Source organism: Xenopus laevis, chromosome 8S (assembly GCF_017654675.1).
Source record: "Xenopus laevis strain J_2021 chromosome 8S, Xenopus_laevis_v10.1, whole genome shotgun sequence".
Taxonomy (NCBI): Eukaryota; Metazoa; Chordata; class Amphibia; order Anura; family Pipidae; genus Xenopus; species Xenopus laevis.
In genome coordinates, this window is record NC_054386.1 from 3,919,164 (window position 1) to 3,940,572 (window position 21,409).

The 21,409-nt window shown below is 38.0% G+C and overlaps 1 protein-coding gene across 6 annotated transcripts in view; it reads left to right on the top strand.

The window, feature by feature from the left end:
* smoc1.S (SPARC related modular calcium binding 1 S homeolog) overlaps window positions 1-21,409 on the top strand; it is a 134,242-nt gene that overhangs the window by 57,568 nt on the left and 55,265 nt on the right. For all 6 annotated transcript variants that reach the window (XM_041574722.1, XM_041574720.1, XM_041574723.1 and 3 more), the window contains exon 4: window positions 14,608-14,707. In XM_041574722.1, the coding sequence (XP_041430656.1) occupies window positions 14,608-14,707 (100 nt within the window). The remainder of the gene's footprint in view (window positions 1-14,607; window positions 14,708-21,409) is intronic.

Here is a 21,409-nt window from a genome sequence, read left to right on the forward strand (position 1 = left end):
AGCTGCAAGGCTGATATATACGTTCAATGAGCAATGATAATGCAATGCAGTGATAATGCAAAACTGTTTCTACGTGCTGAGAGCAGTTCTATGCAATGATGATCTGCAGGGTCTGAAAGCAGCATTAAGGCAAGACTTGTCTATATGTTATGTGAATGTTGCAAATACAATGTTAGCCTTCTTATTTCAGCACTGAGAATACTATGTTGATCTGCAGGTTCGGTTTACAGCAGCTGCAGGTAATTGGGTAATTAGTCTGGAGGTCAGTATTCAGGTTCAGTTAATGAACAGGTAGATCCCCTCCCACCCCCTCCCTTAGCAGCTCAGATTGATTATCTGAAACATCAGGTAAGGTTCTGTGTTACAACTCTTCCTTTATAGTATAGGTTTGTGAACTAAATTAACATGTACTTCTTCTACTCTGCTTCTGATTTAGCTAGCTTAGAAGCTTAGACATTGCTGTATGGAAGGAAGTAAACTGTTTAGCAAGTATATATATGTGTTTATATATGTATGTATATGCGTGTGTATATGTGTGAGCATGTGGATACTGGCTAGCTGGGATGGGCAGCCAGAGAAAGGGGCCTCTTTACTCTTGGGCAGAGTGCTCAGTCTGCATTATGTAGGAATTCCTAGTCCTGGCACTACTGAATATTGCAACCAAACTGACTGTATATGTGGAAACATTTCAGTGATTCTAGAGCTGGCTTTAATAACCAAATACAAATGCATATGTTATACATTTATGGGCCTGTCGCTGCATAAGGCAGTAACCAAACTGTCTGTATATGTGGAAACAAAATGTGTATGTTATACATTTATGGGCCTATCACTGCATAAGGCAGTAACCAAACTGACTGTATATGTGGAAACATTTCAGTGATTCTAGAGCTGGCTTGAATAATCAAATACAAAGGCATATGTTCTACATTTATGGGTCTATCACTGCATTTTCTAGTAATCAAACTGACTGTATATGTGGAAACATTTCAGTGATTTTAGAACTGACTTTAATAACCAAATACAAATGCATATGTTATACATTTATGGGCCGGTCACTGCATAAGGCAGTAACCAATCTGACTGTATATGTGAAACATTTCAGTGATTCTAGAGCTAGCTTGAATAACCAAATATAAATGCATATGTTATACATTTCTGGGCCTGTTGCTGCATTATGTGGTAACCAAACTGACTGCATATGTGGAAACTTTTTAGTGGTTCCAGAGCTGGTTTTAATAACCAAATATGAATGTACATGTTAGACATTTTTGGTATAGGCACTTTTTAATATTACACCAAACTGAATGTAGATGGGGTAACATCAGTGGTTCGGAGCTGGCTATAATAACCACATACTAATGCACATGTCATACATTAATTGGGCCAGCCACTGGTCACTACTATAACCTTACTGTATGTATATGCTTAAACATTTCAGTGGCTTTGGTGCTTACTAAGGTTATAACTAAAGTAAATGAACATGCTATACATCTCTCTGGTTTGGACACCAATCAATAGAACAACCAAACTGAAGGTAAATGTTAAACTGATGAGTAATGGGTGTGGTAAGGTTCTAGGCATTTCCGGAGGGTGCCTATATAACCTTCAGGTTTGTATGTAAGCATGGTAACACAAGTTAAGGCTCCAGTATCCCTGGGTCATGTCTGTTTCAAGTAACTTTGATTTAGGTTATAAGCATGGATTACTCTTGCAAATAAGCCAATAGGGTAACGTATGCTTGCTGATAACAGCAGCCAAGACTGACTTAAAGGCACTAGCCAAGTCAGATATAGGTATTATGAACTTAATTAAGTACGTCAGCTGTGTTGCAGATAAGTATTATACCCTTATTTACAGCAGTCCATAATGGCTTAGGGGACTGTGTCCCGGTAAGTATGCCACAATCGGTATATGGGTTACAGATACAGTAAAGGTGGTAACTGATGTAGACATGTATCTTGTCTAAATGGATTGGCTAAGGCCAATTCTGATTCATATAAATGCTATGTAATATATAGGATTATGCACCGTTACAAAGATGGTGTGAGAGTAGTGGCCAATTCTGGTTTAAAGGTATACGACTATATTGCATATGGGTGTTATGCAATAGTCAAACAGCAGGTAGGTATTATACAATGGCTGTATTATAACATGAACTTGTAGAGCACAACTTTTGAAGTCGACGTGGTCCATATATTTGCTTACATTCAACTATAGGCTGTTGGAATAGTTATCAGTCTTAAGGATCTCACTAATTAGAATCTAGGTTCTACGACTGGACTTTTTCCTGCTGATTAAGAAAATAAGATAAATACGTATCCTGCTTCTGCGATAGGATTGGCCTGGGGCTAAATGGACGTAGACATGTATACAGTCATATATTCATTTAACAAGGATTCTAATATCGCCACAGCTGGATATCAGGCAAGATAAGTGTTCTGTATATTCCAATGATAAATCAAGGTCTATTTATAAAACTAGTATGATATTCATCAGGATCTCTTTCTTGGTTACAGGGGTGCAACTTATCTGGTCTCAGTCTGGAAGACAGTGGGTGCATCAGTCAGTGCAAATGTTTGGTTAAATCACATACTGTATACTGTATTCACTACTGCCACAGGGTTTTAGAGCTTTGCAATGAGGTATTTTATAGTACAGACCTATTTAGTTTGTCTCCAATACAATAGGGGTCAGCTCTCGGACTATATATTCATGGGACATATTATATTAATGGGTACCATATAAAGCTGGCTGTAAAATTAGGTATTCTCCATCAATTCAGTTATAGCTAAAAGTTTTGATCCACAGGTTCGTTATAACAGGCTATTCTGTAATGTTAATCCATATGGTGGACAGGAAGCATGCAATCTTGGCATGCTGGTTTTTCTAAAGGTCTATGTTACTCTGGGTTTAGCCTTTTACACCACAATAGACTGGCCTGGCTAGTTGAGGTAAGTATCATAGGGCTTAACATCAAGCTATAAAAAGGGTCTTATACACTTTATCCTTTTAGACCAAGGCTGCAGTATCAGCCTTAGGCAAGGTCCTGGTTATTGCATCTCTTGCCAACAGGCTTGGACATGCTAGTATGGTTAGTAGGGGAGTTCCATTGCAGAATAATAGGTAAATAATTATATCTCCATACCTAGATTAATTTTAATCTTGAACACTTAAGGATGGTACTGTCCATGTCCAGGGATTTGAGAATAACCAATCTCTAGCAGTATTGTTGGTTGTAATACTTCCTTGAGTCATTCAAATTTCTTCCTACATGGTAAACTCATGGGAGCAGGCCATACAGATTGTTTATAGGCCCAATCTATGGGGTACAATAACTCCAGCTATGTACAGGTCACATCTGTGAAGGCTCGAGGACTGTATCATAGCAAGGTTATGCATATCTGCAGGCATTTCTTTTACCTGGTCTACTCCAGGGCACGCTGATCTTTAATACTATCCAGTCTTGTTTGGTGTTGGATCATGAGCTAAAGATAAAAAACAATTTCAATCTGTACAGACTGCAGAATGCTTCTAGATACCTCACAGGGCAGGTAAGGTATTCCCACATTGGCAGCACTCCTTCTCCATAAGTCATTCTATGGACCTCTCATTGAGAGGTGTATTGGTTATGGTCTAGAATAAATACAGGTTCCTTAGTATTAAAGAGCCGGGGAACTACACTAGGTGATGCCATGTACCGGTAGTGTCATACAGAGCGGGGTCATGTAGAATACTAGTGATGGTATTTTTCCTTCCCCCTACTAAATCCTCTTTTGCAGGTACCATGCTTTTGAGCCATTTCCAAGAGTCCTCTTGTGGATGTTATGCGGTTGGAATAAACGTGCTGGTATGTAGTAGGAGTAAGACTATGTAGAAGTGTTACTCTGGGTTCCTATCCGCTTCTATTTAATTAAGAGAGAGTTCTCTCTTTTTAAATGTAATTGTCATGCTGGTTTCACACTCGGTATCATTACTTTGGTGTGGGTTCCTTTAAGGAGTACTATTTCCTTTATTCTCTTCCAGTCCATTTCCTCTGAAAATAGAGTTCACAGATTTCCACAAGGTGATTTTGGTCCACCTTTGGGGGTTTCATTCTTCTGAGTTTTATCTGGTATAGATTATACTCGGCCACTTCCTTATGTGTAACAAATTCCCTCCCATTGGGATATTAGCTTGCTAAGTCCCGGTAAGTATGACATGGAGTGTCCAGGAAAAGGGAAGATTGTATCATACTTACCGTGATCTTCCTTTCCTGGACACTCCATGTCAGGTTTCCCATCCCTTTTTCGGTAGTTTCTAGAAGCTTATTACGAGACACCGGACTGGGGGGTGGGGTTGGGCTTTTAAAGCTTTGGGGAGGGTCCTTCTGATGGGAGCACTGGGGCGGGGCTATCCCGGTAAGTATGACATGGAGTGTCCAGGAAAGGAAGATCACGGTAAGTATGATACAATCTTCCCTTTTTCTGGATAATGAGTTTCCAGATAAGGAATTCCACATTCTTACATCAATCACATTTTTCACATTTCTCTTGCCAGAGAACAGGTGAGCTCACTAGTTTTGCTAGTCACCTGTACTTAACTTTAGTGCCGGGCCAAGTTAGTGCCCAAGACATCCAGTGCGTGTCCCGCCCCTTCCTGTGCACACGCCCACTAGCACCAGTAGGGGGACTCAGAGGGCCCAGGGAGCAATTGAAACTGCAATCTTGCAGGGCCTGAAGTAGGGGAGCACAGGCAGAAGAGGTATGTGCCCAGCACCCATACAATATTGCGCCCTCTTCTGCCTACAGAGTAAATAGTTAATAACAATAAATGATTATAATAATAATAATACTATCATAATAATATCATAATATTACATACTAAATAATAAAATTTTAAAATCATGAAATTCAAAAAAAAATTCCCGCAAACCACATTTTTGGTAAAATCATATAATAAATAAGTGAAAAAAAAAAAACGTACAGATGTAATCTGAGTTTTTGGAAGATCATGTTGAGATAAATTTGGACTTTGATCAATAACCCCCTATAACTTTACCCAAAAATCAATCAATATAATAATTAAGCAATACAGAATGCTAACAATGCTATTATGGATGTAGATCATAATGGGACAACAGATTTAACAAAGGTCGAAGTGAAAATATGAATTAAATAAATTAAAATTTCAAACTAAATTTTGTGTACTTCGACTAGGGGAAAAAATTCAAAAATTTAAATATAGAAATTAATAATGTACTGTCTCTTTAAAAATTCGACTTTGCCCATTTGCTATCTAAAACCTGCCGAATTGCTGTTTTAGCCTATGGGGGACCTCCTAGTACCTATTTAGAGTCAATTGGTGCAAAAACTCAAAACAAATTTCGATTGGTCGTTTTTAAAAAAAAAAATCTAATTTGAAAGCACTATTACTTCGATTTCGATTTACTTCAAATTTGATTGAAAAAAAAATAATAATAAAAAAAAAAAACTTAGATTTTTTGATAAATTTCAATTGGTCTTTTCTAATTCAAATTTTGAAAGTTTTGGGGGTTCAAAAAAACTCCCATTTCTTCGAAATTCGAACCTTAAAGTAGACCCCACATTAGTAAAGTATGGGCACTCCTGGTTTAAGTAATTTGGCAATTATTCAGCCTAATTTTCTTTCACAAATAACAACATTCTGTAGAAAAAAGAACATCCTTTTACATTTCCCTTTATAGATTAGACACATTCAGTTCTGTTAAGTTTTCTGCCCATGTTTTCAACATTTAATCATCCCAGACATCTTTTCAATCCTGGCTTCTCTCCTATTTCACTTTATCCTGTTATCATTGCCTGCTGCTTATTTTCATTGTCCTGTACGGCTTTCAGGAATATGTTGGCTCTTTTTTTAAACAAAATAAAAAAAAAGAGAAAGGGTCCAAAAAAGACTGGCTGGTTTGCATCAATATTTTATGAAGGCATTCAAAATAACGTTCCTACCGCCAAGAAAAAAAAAAGTTGTTATTGAAAGTTTTTTCTCAGCAAATTGTTGGAATTATTAATATTTTATGTAATAATTAATTGCTAATCAACATATGACAATTAAGGGTGTTATTTATCAAAGTCCGAATTAATCTCAATATTTTCTGAAAAAACCTCCAACCAAATTTGCATTATTTTTTTCGGCTTATTTATTAATATACTTTCCCGGAAAAAAAGATCCAAAAAAAGTGAAAAATCAGATTTTTAAGATTTTTTCGGATTTTTCATCCGATTTTCACAATTTTTTTTCAGATTTTTCACCTGAAAACACAGATTACTTATGTTTTTTGTCTGAAAACTTTGGGGTATTGCACAAAACCCAGCGCACATCAAAAAATCATTCCATCCTTGGGGTTTAATGAATTCTGAAAAATTCGTGATTTTTTAAAAGTCCAATTTTATATTAAAAAATCCCACATTTTTAAGGGTGTTATTTAAGTCCGAATTTATCTCAATATTTTCTTTAAAAAAAACTCTGACCAAATCCGCATGGGTTCTTTCGCCTTATTTATTCACTTTCCCGAAACATTTTTGCGGGAAAAAATACAAAAAAACCCTGAAAATCAGAGTTTCAAGAATTTTTTTTGGATTTTTCATCCGATTTTCAAGATTTTTTTCAGATTTTTTACCCAAAAACTCAGATTTCTTATGTTTTTTGTCCAAAAACTTCCGGGTATTGCACGAAAACCAACGCACATTAAAATCATTGGGACTTCTCCCATTGACTTATGTGCAACCTCGACAGGTCTGAGATGCCGGATTTTCTGATTCAGACTTTTCCATCCTCGGGGTTCAATAAATTCAGAAAAATTTGTGATTTTTTAAAAGTCAGATTTTATATTTAAAAAAATCACGAATTTGTAAGGGTGTTATTTATCAAAGTCCGAATTTATCTCAATATTTTCTGGAAAAAAAACTTTCCCAAAACATTTTTGCGGGAAAAAATCGGGAAAGCCTTGAAAAATCAGATTTGCTAAATCCAGATAATAGGTTCCATATCTATAACGATCAGAGAATCAGATAGAGTTGCTAAATGGAAAAATATATGTCTAATCATTATAAAATATAAATGAAAATCATCAGCTAAAAAAATTGGTAGTGTCTATTTCAATCAACCCGTGGGCTTCTACATTCCCTTGTAAAAAGATGTGTTATATGATAGGTGATATTGTGTTTTTTCTTGATTAATCAAGATTAATACAGTTATGGGATAAGTTATACAGAAAGCCGTCTCCCATAGACCCCATTTTATCCAAATAATCAAAGTTTTTAAAAAATTATTTTCTTTTTTCTCTGTAATAATGAAACAGTACCTTAAACTTGATCCAAACTAAACCAAAATAATTAACTCTTACTGAAAGCAAAAGCAAGGTTTTATTTAATTCTATTTTTTAAATTCGAAGTTTGAGTTTATTTTAGGGGCAGATTTATCAAGGGTCGAATTTCGAAGTAATGGGAGTTATTTGAATTCCCATAACTTCGAAATTCGAATTAAAAAAGACCAATCGAAATTTATCAAAAAATCAAAGTTTTTTTTGGCCGAATAGGTCAGTTTTCGATCGAATAGGTCTGTTTTTGATTTAATTCGAATCATATGAAGTAGAAGTAACAGTGCATTCCATCGAATTCGAATCAAAGTTTTTCCCCAAAAAAACTTGAATTTTTCAAAGTCCACCAATTGACTCTAAATAGGTTCTAGGAGGTCCCCCATAGGCTACAACAGCAATTCGGCAGATTTTAGATGGCGAATGGTCAAAGTTGAAATTTAAAGAGATAGTACATCATAAATAAACCGAATGCCAGAAGCCGATACAGCAAGACTGATTAATAATCAGAATATACAGACTGCACTGGGTCCTGTGTTGTCATGTAATCTAATGTGGATTTTATAGTTTTTGTATTGTTTAATAGAAACTTTCTCCAACTCTTCAGAACCAGTGGCTGCAGTAAAATAATCCTCCAAATAGAATCCCAGTTTATCTGTTTAAATCTGGCTCCATGATCTTTGTCCCTGCAGCTGGAGTTGGAAACAGTAAAGGGGATGTAAAGGCTAAAATAAAATCCAATACAAATCTCTATACAGTCGCTGACTGCTCTACAGGGAAACAAACAAAGCTGCTTGAGTTCTGCATAGCTGGGAAGTAAGGCGGGGGCTCCCCCTGCTGTTCATAAGTATGATTGTTTCCCTGCAGAGCAGTTAGGGACCGTCTGACAATTCCTTTCCACAGCAGTAAATGAAGGGAGAATTTCACTGCATACAGTCAGGTTTCTTATAAAAACAGTACACATTTTTTAATTAAACTATATTGGAGATAGGTTTCTTTTTTATTAAAGAAAGTAAAAATAGGGTTTTATTTTTTTGCCTTTACATGTCCTTTAATAGAGCAGTTTGTTAAAACTGCTGATATCTGCTTATAAATGCTGCATAGTGACAGTATTATTGGTACTATTTCACTTGACATGGCAGTTCAAACCTGTTTTATTTGTTGTCCCTTCTGACCTCTTAACATAATTTTAAATTGACCTATCACACTGCACCCATTACATTGCGTATTCCAGATAAACGTCTAAATTTGAATTCATTCCATCTGGCTTTGGGCAATTATTCAAATACGAGCATTATGGGAAAACTCTTCTTTAGGATTGCTATGTGTCAAACTAGTACACTATTGTTTTGTGCAGCAGCAGAAGTTTACATTGGAACATGACTTGGAACTGAATAGAATCAGTTTGTTATTGTTTTATTAAGAGCTGAGAGAATAAGATTAAATGCAACTCTCCAGTTGACTTTGATCTCCAACACTTCATTTATAGAGGATGATGAGACATGGACATGGTCACAGGCTGGCTATTCCTCCTACAATATTCATAGCATCTTCTGGCAAGTTACAGTTTTCAGATACATGTGTTTTTTTTTTTACTCCTAAAATCACATATCCTGTAGACCTTAGATATTTAAAATACCAAACAACGTTTTAGTGAACTATATAGCCACTTCCAGATGTTCGCTGTGCTAATAAAATGGCTTAGCCAACTGAATATTCTCTGTTTTACTGATAAATCACTGAATACTGCAGGTTTGTAAAACTGCAATTCCATAAGAACAGCTCTTTTATAAATGATTTCCGCCTTACTTATTGTGGTAACTAATGGTATGAATCACATTTGATTTTGTAATTGGCAGAAACCAGGAGATGAGTTGCACTTCCAATGCAGCATTTTCTGGCAAAGAGGAGTTCATCATCCAGCTCTTAAGTAGTATGAGGAATGCTAGTCTGGATATCCATTATCTTTAGCTTTAGTTGAGTTTCATTGTGACGTTGTTACAATGAATGCCTGTCATTTGTTAGGCAGCCTTAAGGCCCCCATATACGGGCCAATAGACCGAGTCGGCAGCTTATTGGAGCCATCCGACGGGTGTCCCCAATCAATATCTGGCCAAAAGTCAGATGTCGATCGGCAGGGTAGAAAATCCCGTCGGATCACAATGTATCTGTTCATTGATGCGGTCCGACCGCCTGTATTGCCTCCATTATGATCTGATCGTTGGGCTATAGGGCCCACAATCAGATCAGCCCGATATCACCCACCTCAATGTGGGCATATCGGGGAGAGATACGCTCTTTGGCGACATCACCAAACAAGCGGATCTCCCTTTGTATGACCATCTTTAAGGCCCCCATACACCGGCCGATGCAGACAGCAGCTTATTGGCCCATGTGTGGAGCCATCCTAAGGGCTTCCACAATCGATATCTGGGTGAAAGTCGGCCAGATCTCAATCGGACAGGTTAAAAAATCCCGTCGGAACACGGCCGCATCTGTATTGGATCCATTATGATCCAATCATTGGGCCCTAGGGCCCACGATCGGATCAGCCCGATAAGGACCACTTCAATGTGGGTATTTCGGGGAGAGATCTGCTCATTTGGCGAAACGAGCGGATCTCTACATCTATGGCCACGAGCGGATCGAGCGGATCTCTACATCTATGAAAAAGAAATATCCATTTTACAGTAGAATAATATATCTTAAACAAAGTTGGTCCCTAAGATAACAAAATATTTCTAGGAAGAGTTAAGGTCAATTGTACAATCATACAGGTTATTATACTGATATCACAGCCACATATATGTAAACATAAAATATATTTTAGGCTTTTATTGACTTTTTAACATGTGTGAGTTTTTTTTCTTTCTTCTGTTCACAGATGCAGTGTTCTGATTTTTATACATAGTTTAAGAGGTTAATAAAAATGCCAAATATGCCCGTAAGATGGAGTTGAAAAGAAGGCAGCCATTTCCCCTTGTTATTATTCATTAATCACTGAACTCTTTCTCCAATTAACTGAACTGTTATCACGGAGGAGAGGGCATCAATTAAAAGGCATCAATTATCTAATTGATTACACAACATTTAAGCATGCAGAAATGCATGTAGCTATTTATTTATCTATTTTCAGCTGCACTCTACTCTGCCCAGACCACATTATATAAGAATGCAAGAAGAAGGGGTTTTACAGTAAGCACTCCAAATCAAAGCCATGCACAAGACAAGCACAATCAGAAACAGCCACAAGAAAAGAGAATCTTCCCTAATAAAGTGTCCACTTAAATTTAGATACAGGAGAGCAAAAGAAAACGATTGCAAGAGCTGAGCCATTCAAAAGGTGTTATGGCTAAGGCATGAGATGTTTAGATATTGTTCTTGCTGATAAAATGTCAAGGATCATTTGGAAGGAGATGAAAAGTCAAATAGCAAAACCTGATGTAGGAACATTTTAAAAAGTGAGAAAAAGCAGAGGACATGGATGGTGTGAAAAGATAAGATTTTGGGATTTAAAGAGGGACCGTTAAAGAGGCAGAAAAGGTGAACCATCTTAAAAGTACAAAGTGGCTTTGCTTGTGTATAGCACTGACACAGCACTCCGGAATATGTTGGCTCTATATAAATATATGTTAATAATAATTCCAAAATAATGTAGTCAGACTAAGGGCAGAGACAAACGTTCAGATTCAGGGAGATTAGTCGCCCAGCGACAAATCTCCTCTTCTTCGGGCGACGGATCTCCCCGAACTGCCTCCCCTGCCTTCCCGCCGGCTAGAATGTAAATCAATGGTGGGATGGCACTCAGAGCACTTTGTTTTCCGAATTCGTCTCATGAGTAAACATTGAGTGATTCTGAAAACGAATCGATCCGAGTGCTATCCCGCAGGCAATTTAGATTCTAGCTGACGGGAGGTAGTTCGGGGAGATTAGAAGAATAGGCGATTTATCCCCAGGAGACTAAATTTCCCGAATCTGAGCTTGTGCTTCATGGAGCATTAGGAAAGAAGTCCACCAGTATGGCTTTTACACATCTGTGCCAAAATCTCTTGTCCCAGAACAAATAGCATCTTTGCAGTGATAATATTGCTGTTGGATGTATAAGCTAACTGATTTTTTTCTGAATAGACCTATCTTGTATGTTGCCACTGCTTACAAACCTGGTAAAGTATAAGTAAAGTATAAGTACAGATTGGAGTAATTAGATCACAGGTATTGATTAGGTATAGAGGAATCAACACAGAGATCGTGTAGATCTGCAAGATCTTCAAGCAGCTGTAGACATGTTACTTTTTAAGAAGATATGGAAAAGGGGAAAAACTTGCCCAGGGAAGTCATATAACAAGTTGAAATCTGTACTTAGTTGGATGTAGTGGACCATTATTCAAAAAGCAAAACCTCTCACAGTTTGAGGAATAAGGAAGCTTAAAATTTAGTCTGCTATTATCAGGTTCCAAAACATCTCAGTTAGATTAATGTTGTTTAGATCTGGTGATTGAAGAAGCAATAGAAACCACTGAAGTGTTTATAAAACTACTTTATATGTCATTTATCTGTGTGTATGGAAGAGTTGCTGAGCTGGGAAGGCATTGTTGTCTTATAGCAGTGATCCCCAACCAGTAGCTCATGAGTAACATGTTCCTCTCCGACCACTTGGATGTTGCTCCCACTGGACGCAAAGCAGGTGCTTATTTTTGGATTCCTGGCTTGAGGCAAGTTTTGGTTGCATAAAAAACAGGGTTATGGCCAAACAGAGCCTACCATAGGCTGCAAGTCAAAATAAGGGCTACTAAATATCCAATCACATTCTTTATTTGGCACCCCCAGGAACTATTTGCATGCTTGTGTTGCTCTCCAACTCTTTTTAAATTTGAATGTGTCTCATGGGTAAAAAAGGTTGGGGACCCCTGTCTTATAGTATAGCAGCATCATACAACGCCTGCAGGATATGGTGCCTCTTCTGATGGCTTTTTAGTTCTATTAATTTATTCTACCCTAAAAGTAATAATCTGGAACTAATAAGATGACTGTGCATATCACAATGAACCCTAAAAGTGACATTTTTGTGGCCTCAACAGATGTCAGATCCTATAAGATTGGACAATACATTAAGGGGCCGATTCATGAAGCTCGAGTGAAGGATTCGAATTAAAAAAACTTCGAATTTCGAAGTGTTTTTTGGGCTACTTCGACCATCGAATGGGCTACTTCGACCTTCGACTACGACTACGAATCGAACGATTCGAACTAAAAATCGTTCGACCATTCGATAGTCGAAGTACTGTCTCTTTAAAAAAAACTTCGACCCCCTACTTCGGCAGCTAAAAGCTACTGAAGTCAATGTTAGCCTATGGGGAAGGTCCCCATAGGCTTGCCTGAGATTTTTTGATCGAAGGATATTCCTTCGATCGTTGGATTAAAATCCTTCGAATCGTTCGATTCGAAGGATTTAATCGTTCGATCGAAGGAATAATCCTTCGATTTGCGCTAAATCCTTCAACTTCGATATTCGAAGTCGAAGGATTTTAGTTCCTAGTCGAATATCGAGGGTTAATTAACCCTCGATATTCGACCCTTCATACATCTGCCCCTAACTGTACACCAAAAACTTACTGATCCAATAAGTAGGACAAACCACACGTAAATTGAAAGAAAGAATTAGAGAACCCCTACAGATATTAATATACACAGACACCAATGTTTTGAAGCATTTTCGCTCATGTAACTCTGGAGATGTAAAATTCTTTAGCATACACAATATTGAGTTTTTGGAGTTAGTTTGGAGGTGATTTGTCCAAAATACTTACTAAGAGAGAAGTATTTTGGATTTTCAACCTAAATACAAGGATACCGCTGGGCATTAACTCCGATTTTGACGTTACATGTTATTATTGATATAAAATATGCTAAATAATTTGTATCCTTATATCATGCACATTCTGGCTGCTATCATGTATCTTCTGTTTTTATGGAACATCTTTTCGATTTTTTGTAAAAAAAAATTCTTGTATTTTTCTTTTATTATGACTTTGTTTGCTATGGGACACGGTCCCTTTTAAGTAATGTTATTTTTCTTCCTTTTTTCGAACTTTTTTTGGTTTATCGCCTATTGTATATAAGCTCGTTTCCTGTTGATGAGATCTCAGCCCATGATTAAGTACCTTAGGGGTACAAAAGTTGTAGGGCCTTAGGAGATGTATGTACATTTTTAACTTTGATCAATTAAAAACTTGTTTTTTAACTGATTTTTTGGCCTTGTGGATTCCTGGAGTGCCGGATAGCCCTGTTTTTTCTGTTGTATATTTTGGGGTTGCTGCTCCCTGTAGCTGAGGGTCTGGTGCACCTGGACCACATGATCGACTCTGTGAGCTATTCACATTCTTATCTACTGTATATTGATATTCAGGAGCACCTTTTTTCCCCTTTGTTATAATGCAGTAGTTTTGGCTTTATTTAGTTATATACAACATTTCAGGGGCATACATCTTCCCCAAATACTGTCTATTATCATTATTTATAGAAAGTTATGCAAAGCTTTACATGAACTTGTAATAAACAAAGGTTACAGAACAAAACTAGAGGACCCTGTTCACAAGAGCTTACAATCTGATTAAATATACACAAGGGAGTTCCCTCTTGTAAAGAGCTGAAACAGCTGCAACGTGGTCTTTGTCTCAACGTGACTGTGCAACATACAAGGAGAGATCTACACATTTGTTGAGGTTGCTAAGTAGATCTTTGCCCCATTTGATCACCCAGGTGGTGGGCCAAATCCGGCTATTCCCTGGGTTAGCATTTAGATCATAACATGGGCTTATTCATGGGCTGCTTCAGCAGGTGTCATTTTGACCCCACTACACAGGCAATAAGGTGCAAACTCAATCTCGAGTGGCCAAATCATCATCTAATATTGGCCAAAACGTTGGGTTTTTGAAGAAAGAAGGAAGACATAGTGAAAGGCAAGTAATTCTCTCGGTATCCACGCACATAACATAAAAAAAATACAAATTGAATATTTATGTCAATATTTTTTTTTTTTTAAATATGACATTGATTTCAGGCACAGATGCAGCCTAATAGAGATTTGTTATAATGCACAACATCTGTAAGAGTAAGAGAGTTTATGAAGTTGCTTCACATACAGACGTGCAGATTAGGAGAGGTCCTAGGACAGAAAGCAATGACAGTCACTGTTTACAAACTTAAACAGTTTAATTTCAAAATTTTGCCCAGCCTAGTGGAAATAAAATAAAGGCTTTGTTCTCATCCAACAGGTGCAATGTCATACGTTCACGGGATACTGCTGGTGCGTCACCCCTGATGGCAAACCTATCAGCGGCTCTTCTGTACAGAACAAAACACCTGTATGTTCAGGTAATATAGAAACGTAATATATTTAATTTCATGGGCTGGCAGAAATGATAAATGATTCTTCACCTTTCTCACTCGTCTGTGTTAAAGATAAAATGCACTGCTCATGGGAAGAGGGGAGTCCGTCGACATTACAGGAAAATGGATAAATGGGGATGTTTGAATGTTACCAATGTAATGAGGGCAGGGCTGGATTTACATAATGGGCGCCCATAGGCCCACTGCCTTTTGTCGCCCCTGTCCCCTCCCCTTTATTTGTGCAAATTTTCATCATCTGAACTGGAGCAATGGGGATTGTCCACGGGAAATGTAAAAAATCATTGTATCTCCTGCGCATTCCCAGTATTTTTGAACCAATGTGGGTGTAGTTGGGCAGCATGCCGCCCCCCTAAAATCCTGCCACCCTAGGCCCGGGCCTAGGTGGCCTTTCCACAAATCCGGGCCTGAATGAGGGCCTCTCGCCTCTCTTCTTGCAGTTCAGTCCTGTAGAGTGACAGCATCATTAGTTTCAGGGTTTAGAGTTCAATGAAGTTCAGTTACTAACACTGGGCAAATTAGAATCAGTGCGATAACCCAAAGTAATCAAACAAACATTTGGTTTGACTCTAACTTGCCGTGGATTGATCAAAGGTATTTGCTGATTGGTTGCTATAGGTTTCTGCATTGGTGCAGAGTTATCAAATGAGCCCCTCTGTCTTCATTTAATCCACATTAATAAATGATCATTAACGGCTCTCAGTCCCGCCTTTCCATTCCTGTGTAAGTTGGCATGTTATCTGCAAGACAGCACCTTTGCATTGGGCGCCAAAGCTCCTTGGTCTGGCTCTCCACATGATACAAAGAATTATTGGCTGTTGAGGGTGGCTCTTTGACTCCTTTTAGCCCACCTGGCCATAATATTACTGGTTTGTTTTGTTACTCTCATTTCAAAGCTTTACATTGATATCCAAAGGGACCTAAAGAAGCTTTTAAAATGTGGATAACTCTTGAAACATTGGGTTTGTGCAGAGCAAGAGGGATGATAAAAGCTTCGATCTATTTTATATCACACAATAAGGGGCCGATTCACTAACTTTGAGTGAAGGATTCGAAGTTAAAAAACTTCGAATTTCGAAGTTTTTTTTGGGCTACTTCGACCATCGAATGGGCTACTTCGACCATCGACTTCGAATCGAAGGATTCAAACTAAAAATCGTTCGACTATTCGACCATTCGATAGTCGAAGTACTGTCTCTTTAAAAAAAACTTCGATCCCCTAGTTCGCCATCTAAAAGCTACCGAACTCAATGTTAGCCTATGGAGAAGGTCCCCATAGGCTTTGTTAACTTTTTTGATCGAAGGATATTCCTTCGATCGTTGGATTAAAATCCTTCGAATCGTTTGATTCGAAGGATTTTATCGTTCGATTGAAGGAATAATCGTTCGATCGTACTATTTGCGCTAAATCCTTCGACTTCGATATTCAAAGTCGAAGGATTGTAATTCCTAGTCGAATATCGAGGGTTAATTAACCCTCGATATTCGACCCTTAGTGAATCTGCCCCTTAGCGTTATTCTCATTCCATTTTTTCTCATACTATTCTCTATAAATTCACTTGCCGGCCAAAGTCAAATGGAAAACCGACTCAAGAACACAAAAAAAAACTTCACCCATTATTTATCCATTGACTTACTTCACATGTGAACAAGACCTTACCCCTATTAAAAATGTCACTCTTATAGAAACTTTGGGAAACCAGCCAGCCATACAAAAAGCATCCGGAGCCCTCTGCTTATACAAGGAAATGTCACACCAGGAAAGATGGGCAGCTGTTTTCTCTTTTATTCAATTAATGGAGTTGACAAACTCTCTTACTCTTGGAAGGTGTTATGTTCTGATAATGTCTCTGTTCTGCCCTCCAAGGTCAACTTGCATGACCATGACATGAAAGGTTACACCATCTTGTATATTACGTCTTGCCTCTTTTTGGTGCCAAAATTACACACTTTTCTCAGGACAGTCACAAAGGTTTAAAGAAAAATAAAGCCTGGTAAATATGAGAATGTAGAGAAATATACAGTTTGTAAGCCTATCCAACCTCTTTTATCCCAGAGAACTTAACAACAGTTCTAAACACCATCCCCAGATCAGAGAAGGCTTCTTATAGACAATTCGGGCGAATTTACGCGCTGGCGAATAGTCGAATTGGCGAATATTCGCCAGGCGAATAGGCACTCGATCGAATATTCGCTCGAAGGATTTTCATGCGATCGAATGCCTTTTTATTCGATCAAAAACTTGGAAAACAAGCCTATGGGACTTTCCCATAGGCTTTTAAAGCAATTCGGTAGGTTTTAGGTGGCGAAGTAGGCAGTCGAAGTATTTTTAAAAGAGACAGTACTTCGACTATCGAATGGGCGAATAGTCGCAGCGTTTTTGCGCTCGATCCAGTACTTCGACTATCGAATGGCGAATAGTCGCAGCGTTTTTGCACTCGATCTATTCGAATCATTCTACTCAGGCGAATTTACGCCAATTCGATAGTCGAGGAGCACAAAAATTCAAAGTTTTTTTACTTCGAATCCTTCACTCGAATTTAGTGAATCGGCCCCTAAATCTGTCAGTAACATTGTAATAGCTTAGGTAGATCACTTACCATACTGGTTGACTAGAAAATGACTATACTATATTGACACCATTCCAACTTTGGCAAGACTATTTTCAAGCTCTGTAAATTGCAAGTGCATTGACATATAAGTTCAGCCATTAATGAAAAGCCCCAAAAACTCTAACTATTAATGCAGAATTTCGGGCACATACAGAGATGCAATTTGTTTCCCTATAAATGAATCTAAAATATTCCTTTTTGGAGAAGTATGAAGAGTTTAAGAACCTGAGTTCAAAGATCCTGATATTTCACCACTGGACAGTCTAAGAATAACCCCTTCTAAAGTAGCCTTGGAATATTCTGCTTTCAGTTGCAAATAAAGGCATCAGGGGTAGGCACTGTAGGTGCACACATTGAGAAAATTGTATATTTTTGCAGGTGGTGTTGAAATGAGTCCTCACCAAATATGTACCCATACCACGTGCTGAAAATCAAGAACACCTGAGTGGCTTTCTTAATTGATTGCATACATTTTGTGCCTTCTTTCATTGTATGTCTGTATATTTTACATTTCATTGTCCTGAGTTCAGTAGTGACACTACAGCAAGGCAGTTAATGGACCAGCTAACAATTTCATTAATTTAGTGGGAGTATAGTGGGAGCATTGTAGTGCAGCAGGAGTTCCACCTACTGGTCATCACTATGCATTGCCGTTAGAAGTAATAAACATGCCACATTGACAAGAGTGATACTAGCAGTAGCCTGTTGTTAAAGGGTGTAATACTGTGCCATACACATTTCATAGCTAATGTGGTAATTCTGTTATTACAGCCTTTAGAATACATCTAGCAAGGAAAGCTCGGTCAGATGGGTCCTCAAGCAGAGCCTTCAGTCATCTATGGGCTGCTGATTATTCTAAGCCAAAGAGGCCCCATTTGAGGACCTAGCTGGCCTAGAGTGTACTTGGTTACCTAGAGGCTAAAGAGCCCTGTTATATATAATAAAGAATAATAATAAGTCTAAATAGTCTAGCGGAGGCGCTATTTGAGGACCAAGTTGACCTACAATGTATTTCAGTAACTAGAGGCTAGAGGGCTGAAGACCCCTGTTATATATATATATATATATATATATATATATATAGTTAAGAATAATAATAAGTACTATTCCATTGAGTTCCCTAATTCAGACTTTGCAGGTGCAAAATATATAAGATGTGCAGATTTTTCTTTTTTTTGCAGTACCACTTATTATCGGTTTGGCAGGTGCAGATCTGTTCCATGAGCTTTAACAGAACATTTCCGCAAACGATGATTTGTGGAGCTTTGTGCTGCCATTAAAACACCTGTTATGTCAAACAGAAAGTAACCCATTACAACTAACCCTGTACAATCAGGAGTGCCAATACTTTACTAATGTGGGGTCCACGTTTAGTGACGTTGTCCCATTATGATCTACCTCCATAATAGCATTGTTATCATTTTGTATTGCTTAGTTATTATATTGATTTATGGGTAAAGTTGTATTTAAGAATTGTATTTATTATGTATTATTATTTTTATATTATTATGATATCATGGTAGTATTATTATAATAATCATTTATTATTATTAACTATTTCTTATGTAACCTTAACAGAATAGATATCTGAATTAAACAGAAGGATGATTTAGACAAGCTCAAGACTAGACAGTGTCTTGAGATCTACTGATCACCGGCTAAAGGTCTACTGGTAGATCCCGATCTATCTTTTGGGCACCCCATGTATAAAGCATTATTATTTTTTAAGAATTAGGTCCCTGTATCTGCTTCTTTTTCCTGTCACATGTGCTCTGATATTTCTTTCTGTAACTTTGTGCTGTTGTAGAGCTGAGCATGTACAGTATGTTTCTCTCTCTCTCCGATCTCTAAATAAATCCGAACTTGGTTGATTCTTCCTTGTATCCCTCTGCCTCTCGCCAACACAAGCACAATCACTGACAGATAAAGGTCCAGCTAAAGCACCACATCCTTACTGAATCAACATCTCTTTCAGAAACGGCAACTACTACAATCTGTGGTTAAAGTGGAATCAGTGGTTAAAAAGCAGCATGTTTGCAAATGTTAATGCCCTGTTACATAATAGTGATTGTGGTATGTGAAAAAGTTGGGACCCCCTTCCATTTGCCCAGTGATAGACACTGTTTGGCCGGTCAGTCAACAACTATGGACCCAACAAAGCAACTGAGAGAATCTGAAGCTGAAAATGAAGCTAATTGATGCCTACAATGCAGGGGAAAACTATAAAAAGATTATCTAGTATAGGTCAATCTAAAAACAACTGGACTTGCTGAGTAATCAATGAAGACGTTTCACTACTCACCCAAGCAGCTTCTTCAGTTCAACTGACTGGTGTGGGAAGTTCTCGGCATATAAACTCTTCCACTAATCCATTTACAATGGCACATTGTAACTGTGAGTTTCTGTGAGTTTCTTCAGATGTCACCTCTTTGAAGAGTTACAATGTGCCATTGTAAATGGATTAGTGGAAGAGTTTATATGCCGAGAACTTCCCACACCAGTCAGTTGAACTGAAGAAGCTGCTCGGATGAGTAGTGAAACGTCTTCATTGATTACTCAGCAAGTCCAGTTGTTTTTAGATTGACCTATACTAGATATACTATGACCTGGATGAATGAAAATCTTCATAGTCATATAAAAAGATTGCAAAATGTTTCCAGCTTGAAATTTCCAATGTAATCAAACAGAAAGTCAATGTAAGATCTGGAACATCAAAAAACAGTATGCTAGCTGTAAAGGCAAAAGTAAACCCGTAGATGACTGCAAAGGACCTGCAGGGGAGGTTTGACTTCACTTTTCGATGGGACGCAAAACATGATCTGCATGGATGAGTCATCAGGAGGAATCCTTACCTGCAACACCACAAATGTCAACTTCTTGTGGCATTCAAACAGCATCTAGACAAGTCAGGAGCCTTTTGGAAACAAGTGTTGTGGACTAATGAAGATGATAAAGATTGAACTCTTTGGGCAAAATCAACAAAGGTTTGTTTGGAGAAAAAAGAATAGCATTTGATGAAATAACGCCTTGCAAGTGTTAAGGGGTGGGGTGGACCTATTCTACTTTGGAGATGTGTGGTAGCCAGTGGTGTCAGAAACATTGGACGTGTTGAGGGAAGAATGGTTTCCACTTACTATCATGGAATTCTGGATGCCAGTGTGAGACAGTCAGTCAAGAAGCTGAAGCTCAAAAGAGAATGGATCCTTCAACAAAACCATGAGCCTAAACCTAACTCAAAATCCACCCTAAGCTACTTAGAAAGGGTAGTCAAAGGTTTTGTAATGGTCCTCACAGTCCCCTGAATTAAACATCATTGAAAAAATGGGGGTGATCTTAAGCATGCAAGATCTCAGGATTAGAAGGGATTTGCAACCAAGAGAGAGCGTAAAATCCCTGCAACAAGAATTACTCTTAGCTGGATACAAAAGGTGTGTAAAGAGAGTGTAATTAAAGGGATACTGATTTTATGATGTCGTTTTTATTTCTAAATTACACTGCAAATAATTCACTGTACAATATAAAATGTCATTCCTGAACCAGCAAGTGTATTTAGTTGTAATATTGGTGTGTAGGTGCATCTCAGGTCATTTTGCCTGGTCATGTGATTTCAGAAAGAGCCAGCACTTTAGGATGGAACTGCTTTCTGGCAGGCTGTTGTTTCTCCTACTCAATGTAACTGAATGTGTCTCAGTGGGACCTGGATTTTACTATTGAGTGTTGTTCTTAGATCTACCAGGCAGCTGTTATCTTGTGTTAGGGAGCTGCTATCTGGTTACCTTCCCATTGTTCTTTTGTTTGGCTGCTGGGGGGGAAAAGGGAGGGGGTGATATCACTCCAACTTGCAGTACAGCAGTAAAGAGTGACTGAAGTTTATCAGAGCACAAGTCACATGACTGAGGCAGCTGGGAAACTGACAATATGTCTAGCCCCATGTCAGATTTCAAAATTAAATATGAAAAAAAATCATTTGCTCTTTTGAGAAATGGATTTCAGTGCAGAATTCTGCTGGAGCAGCACTATTAACTGATGCGTTTTGAAAAAAGAAAAAAATGACCCA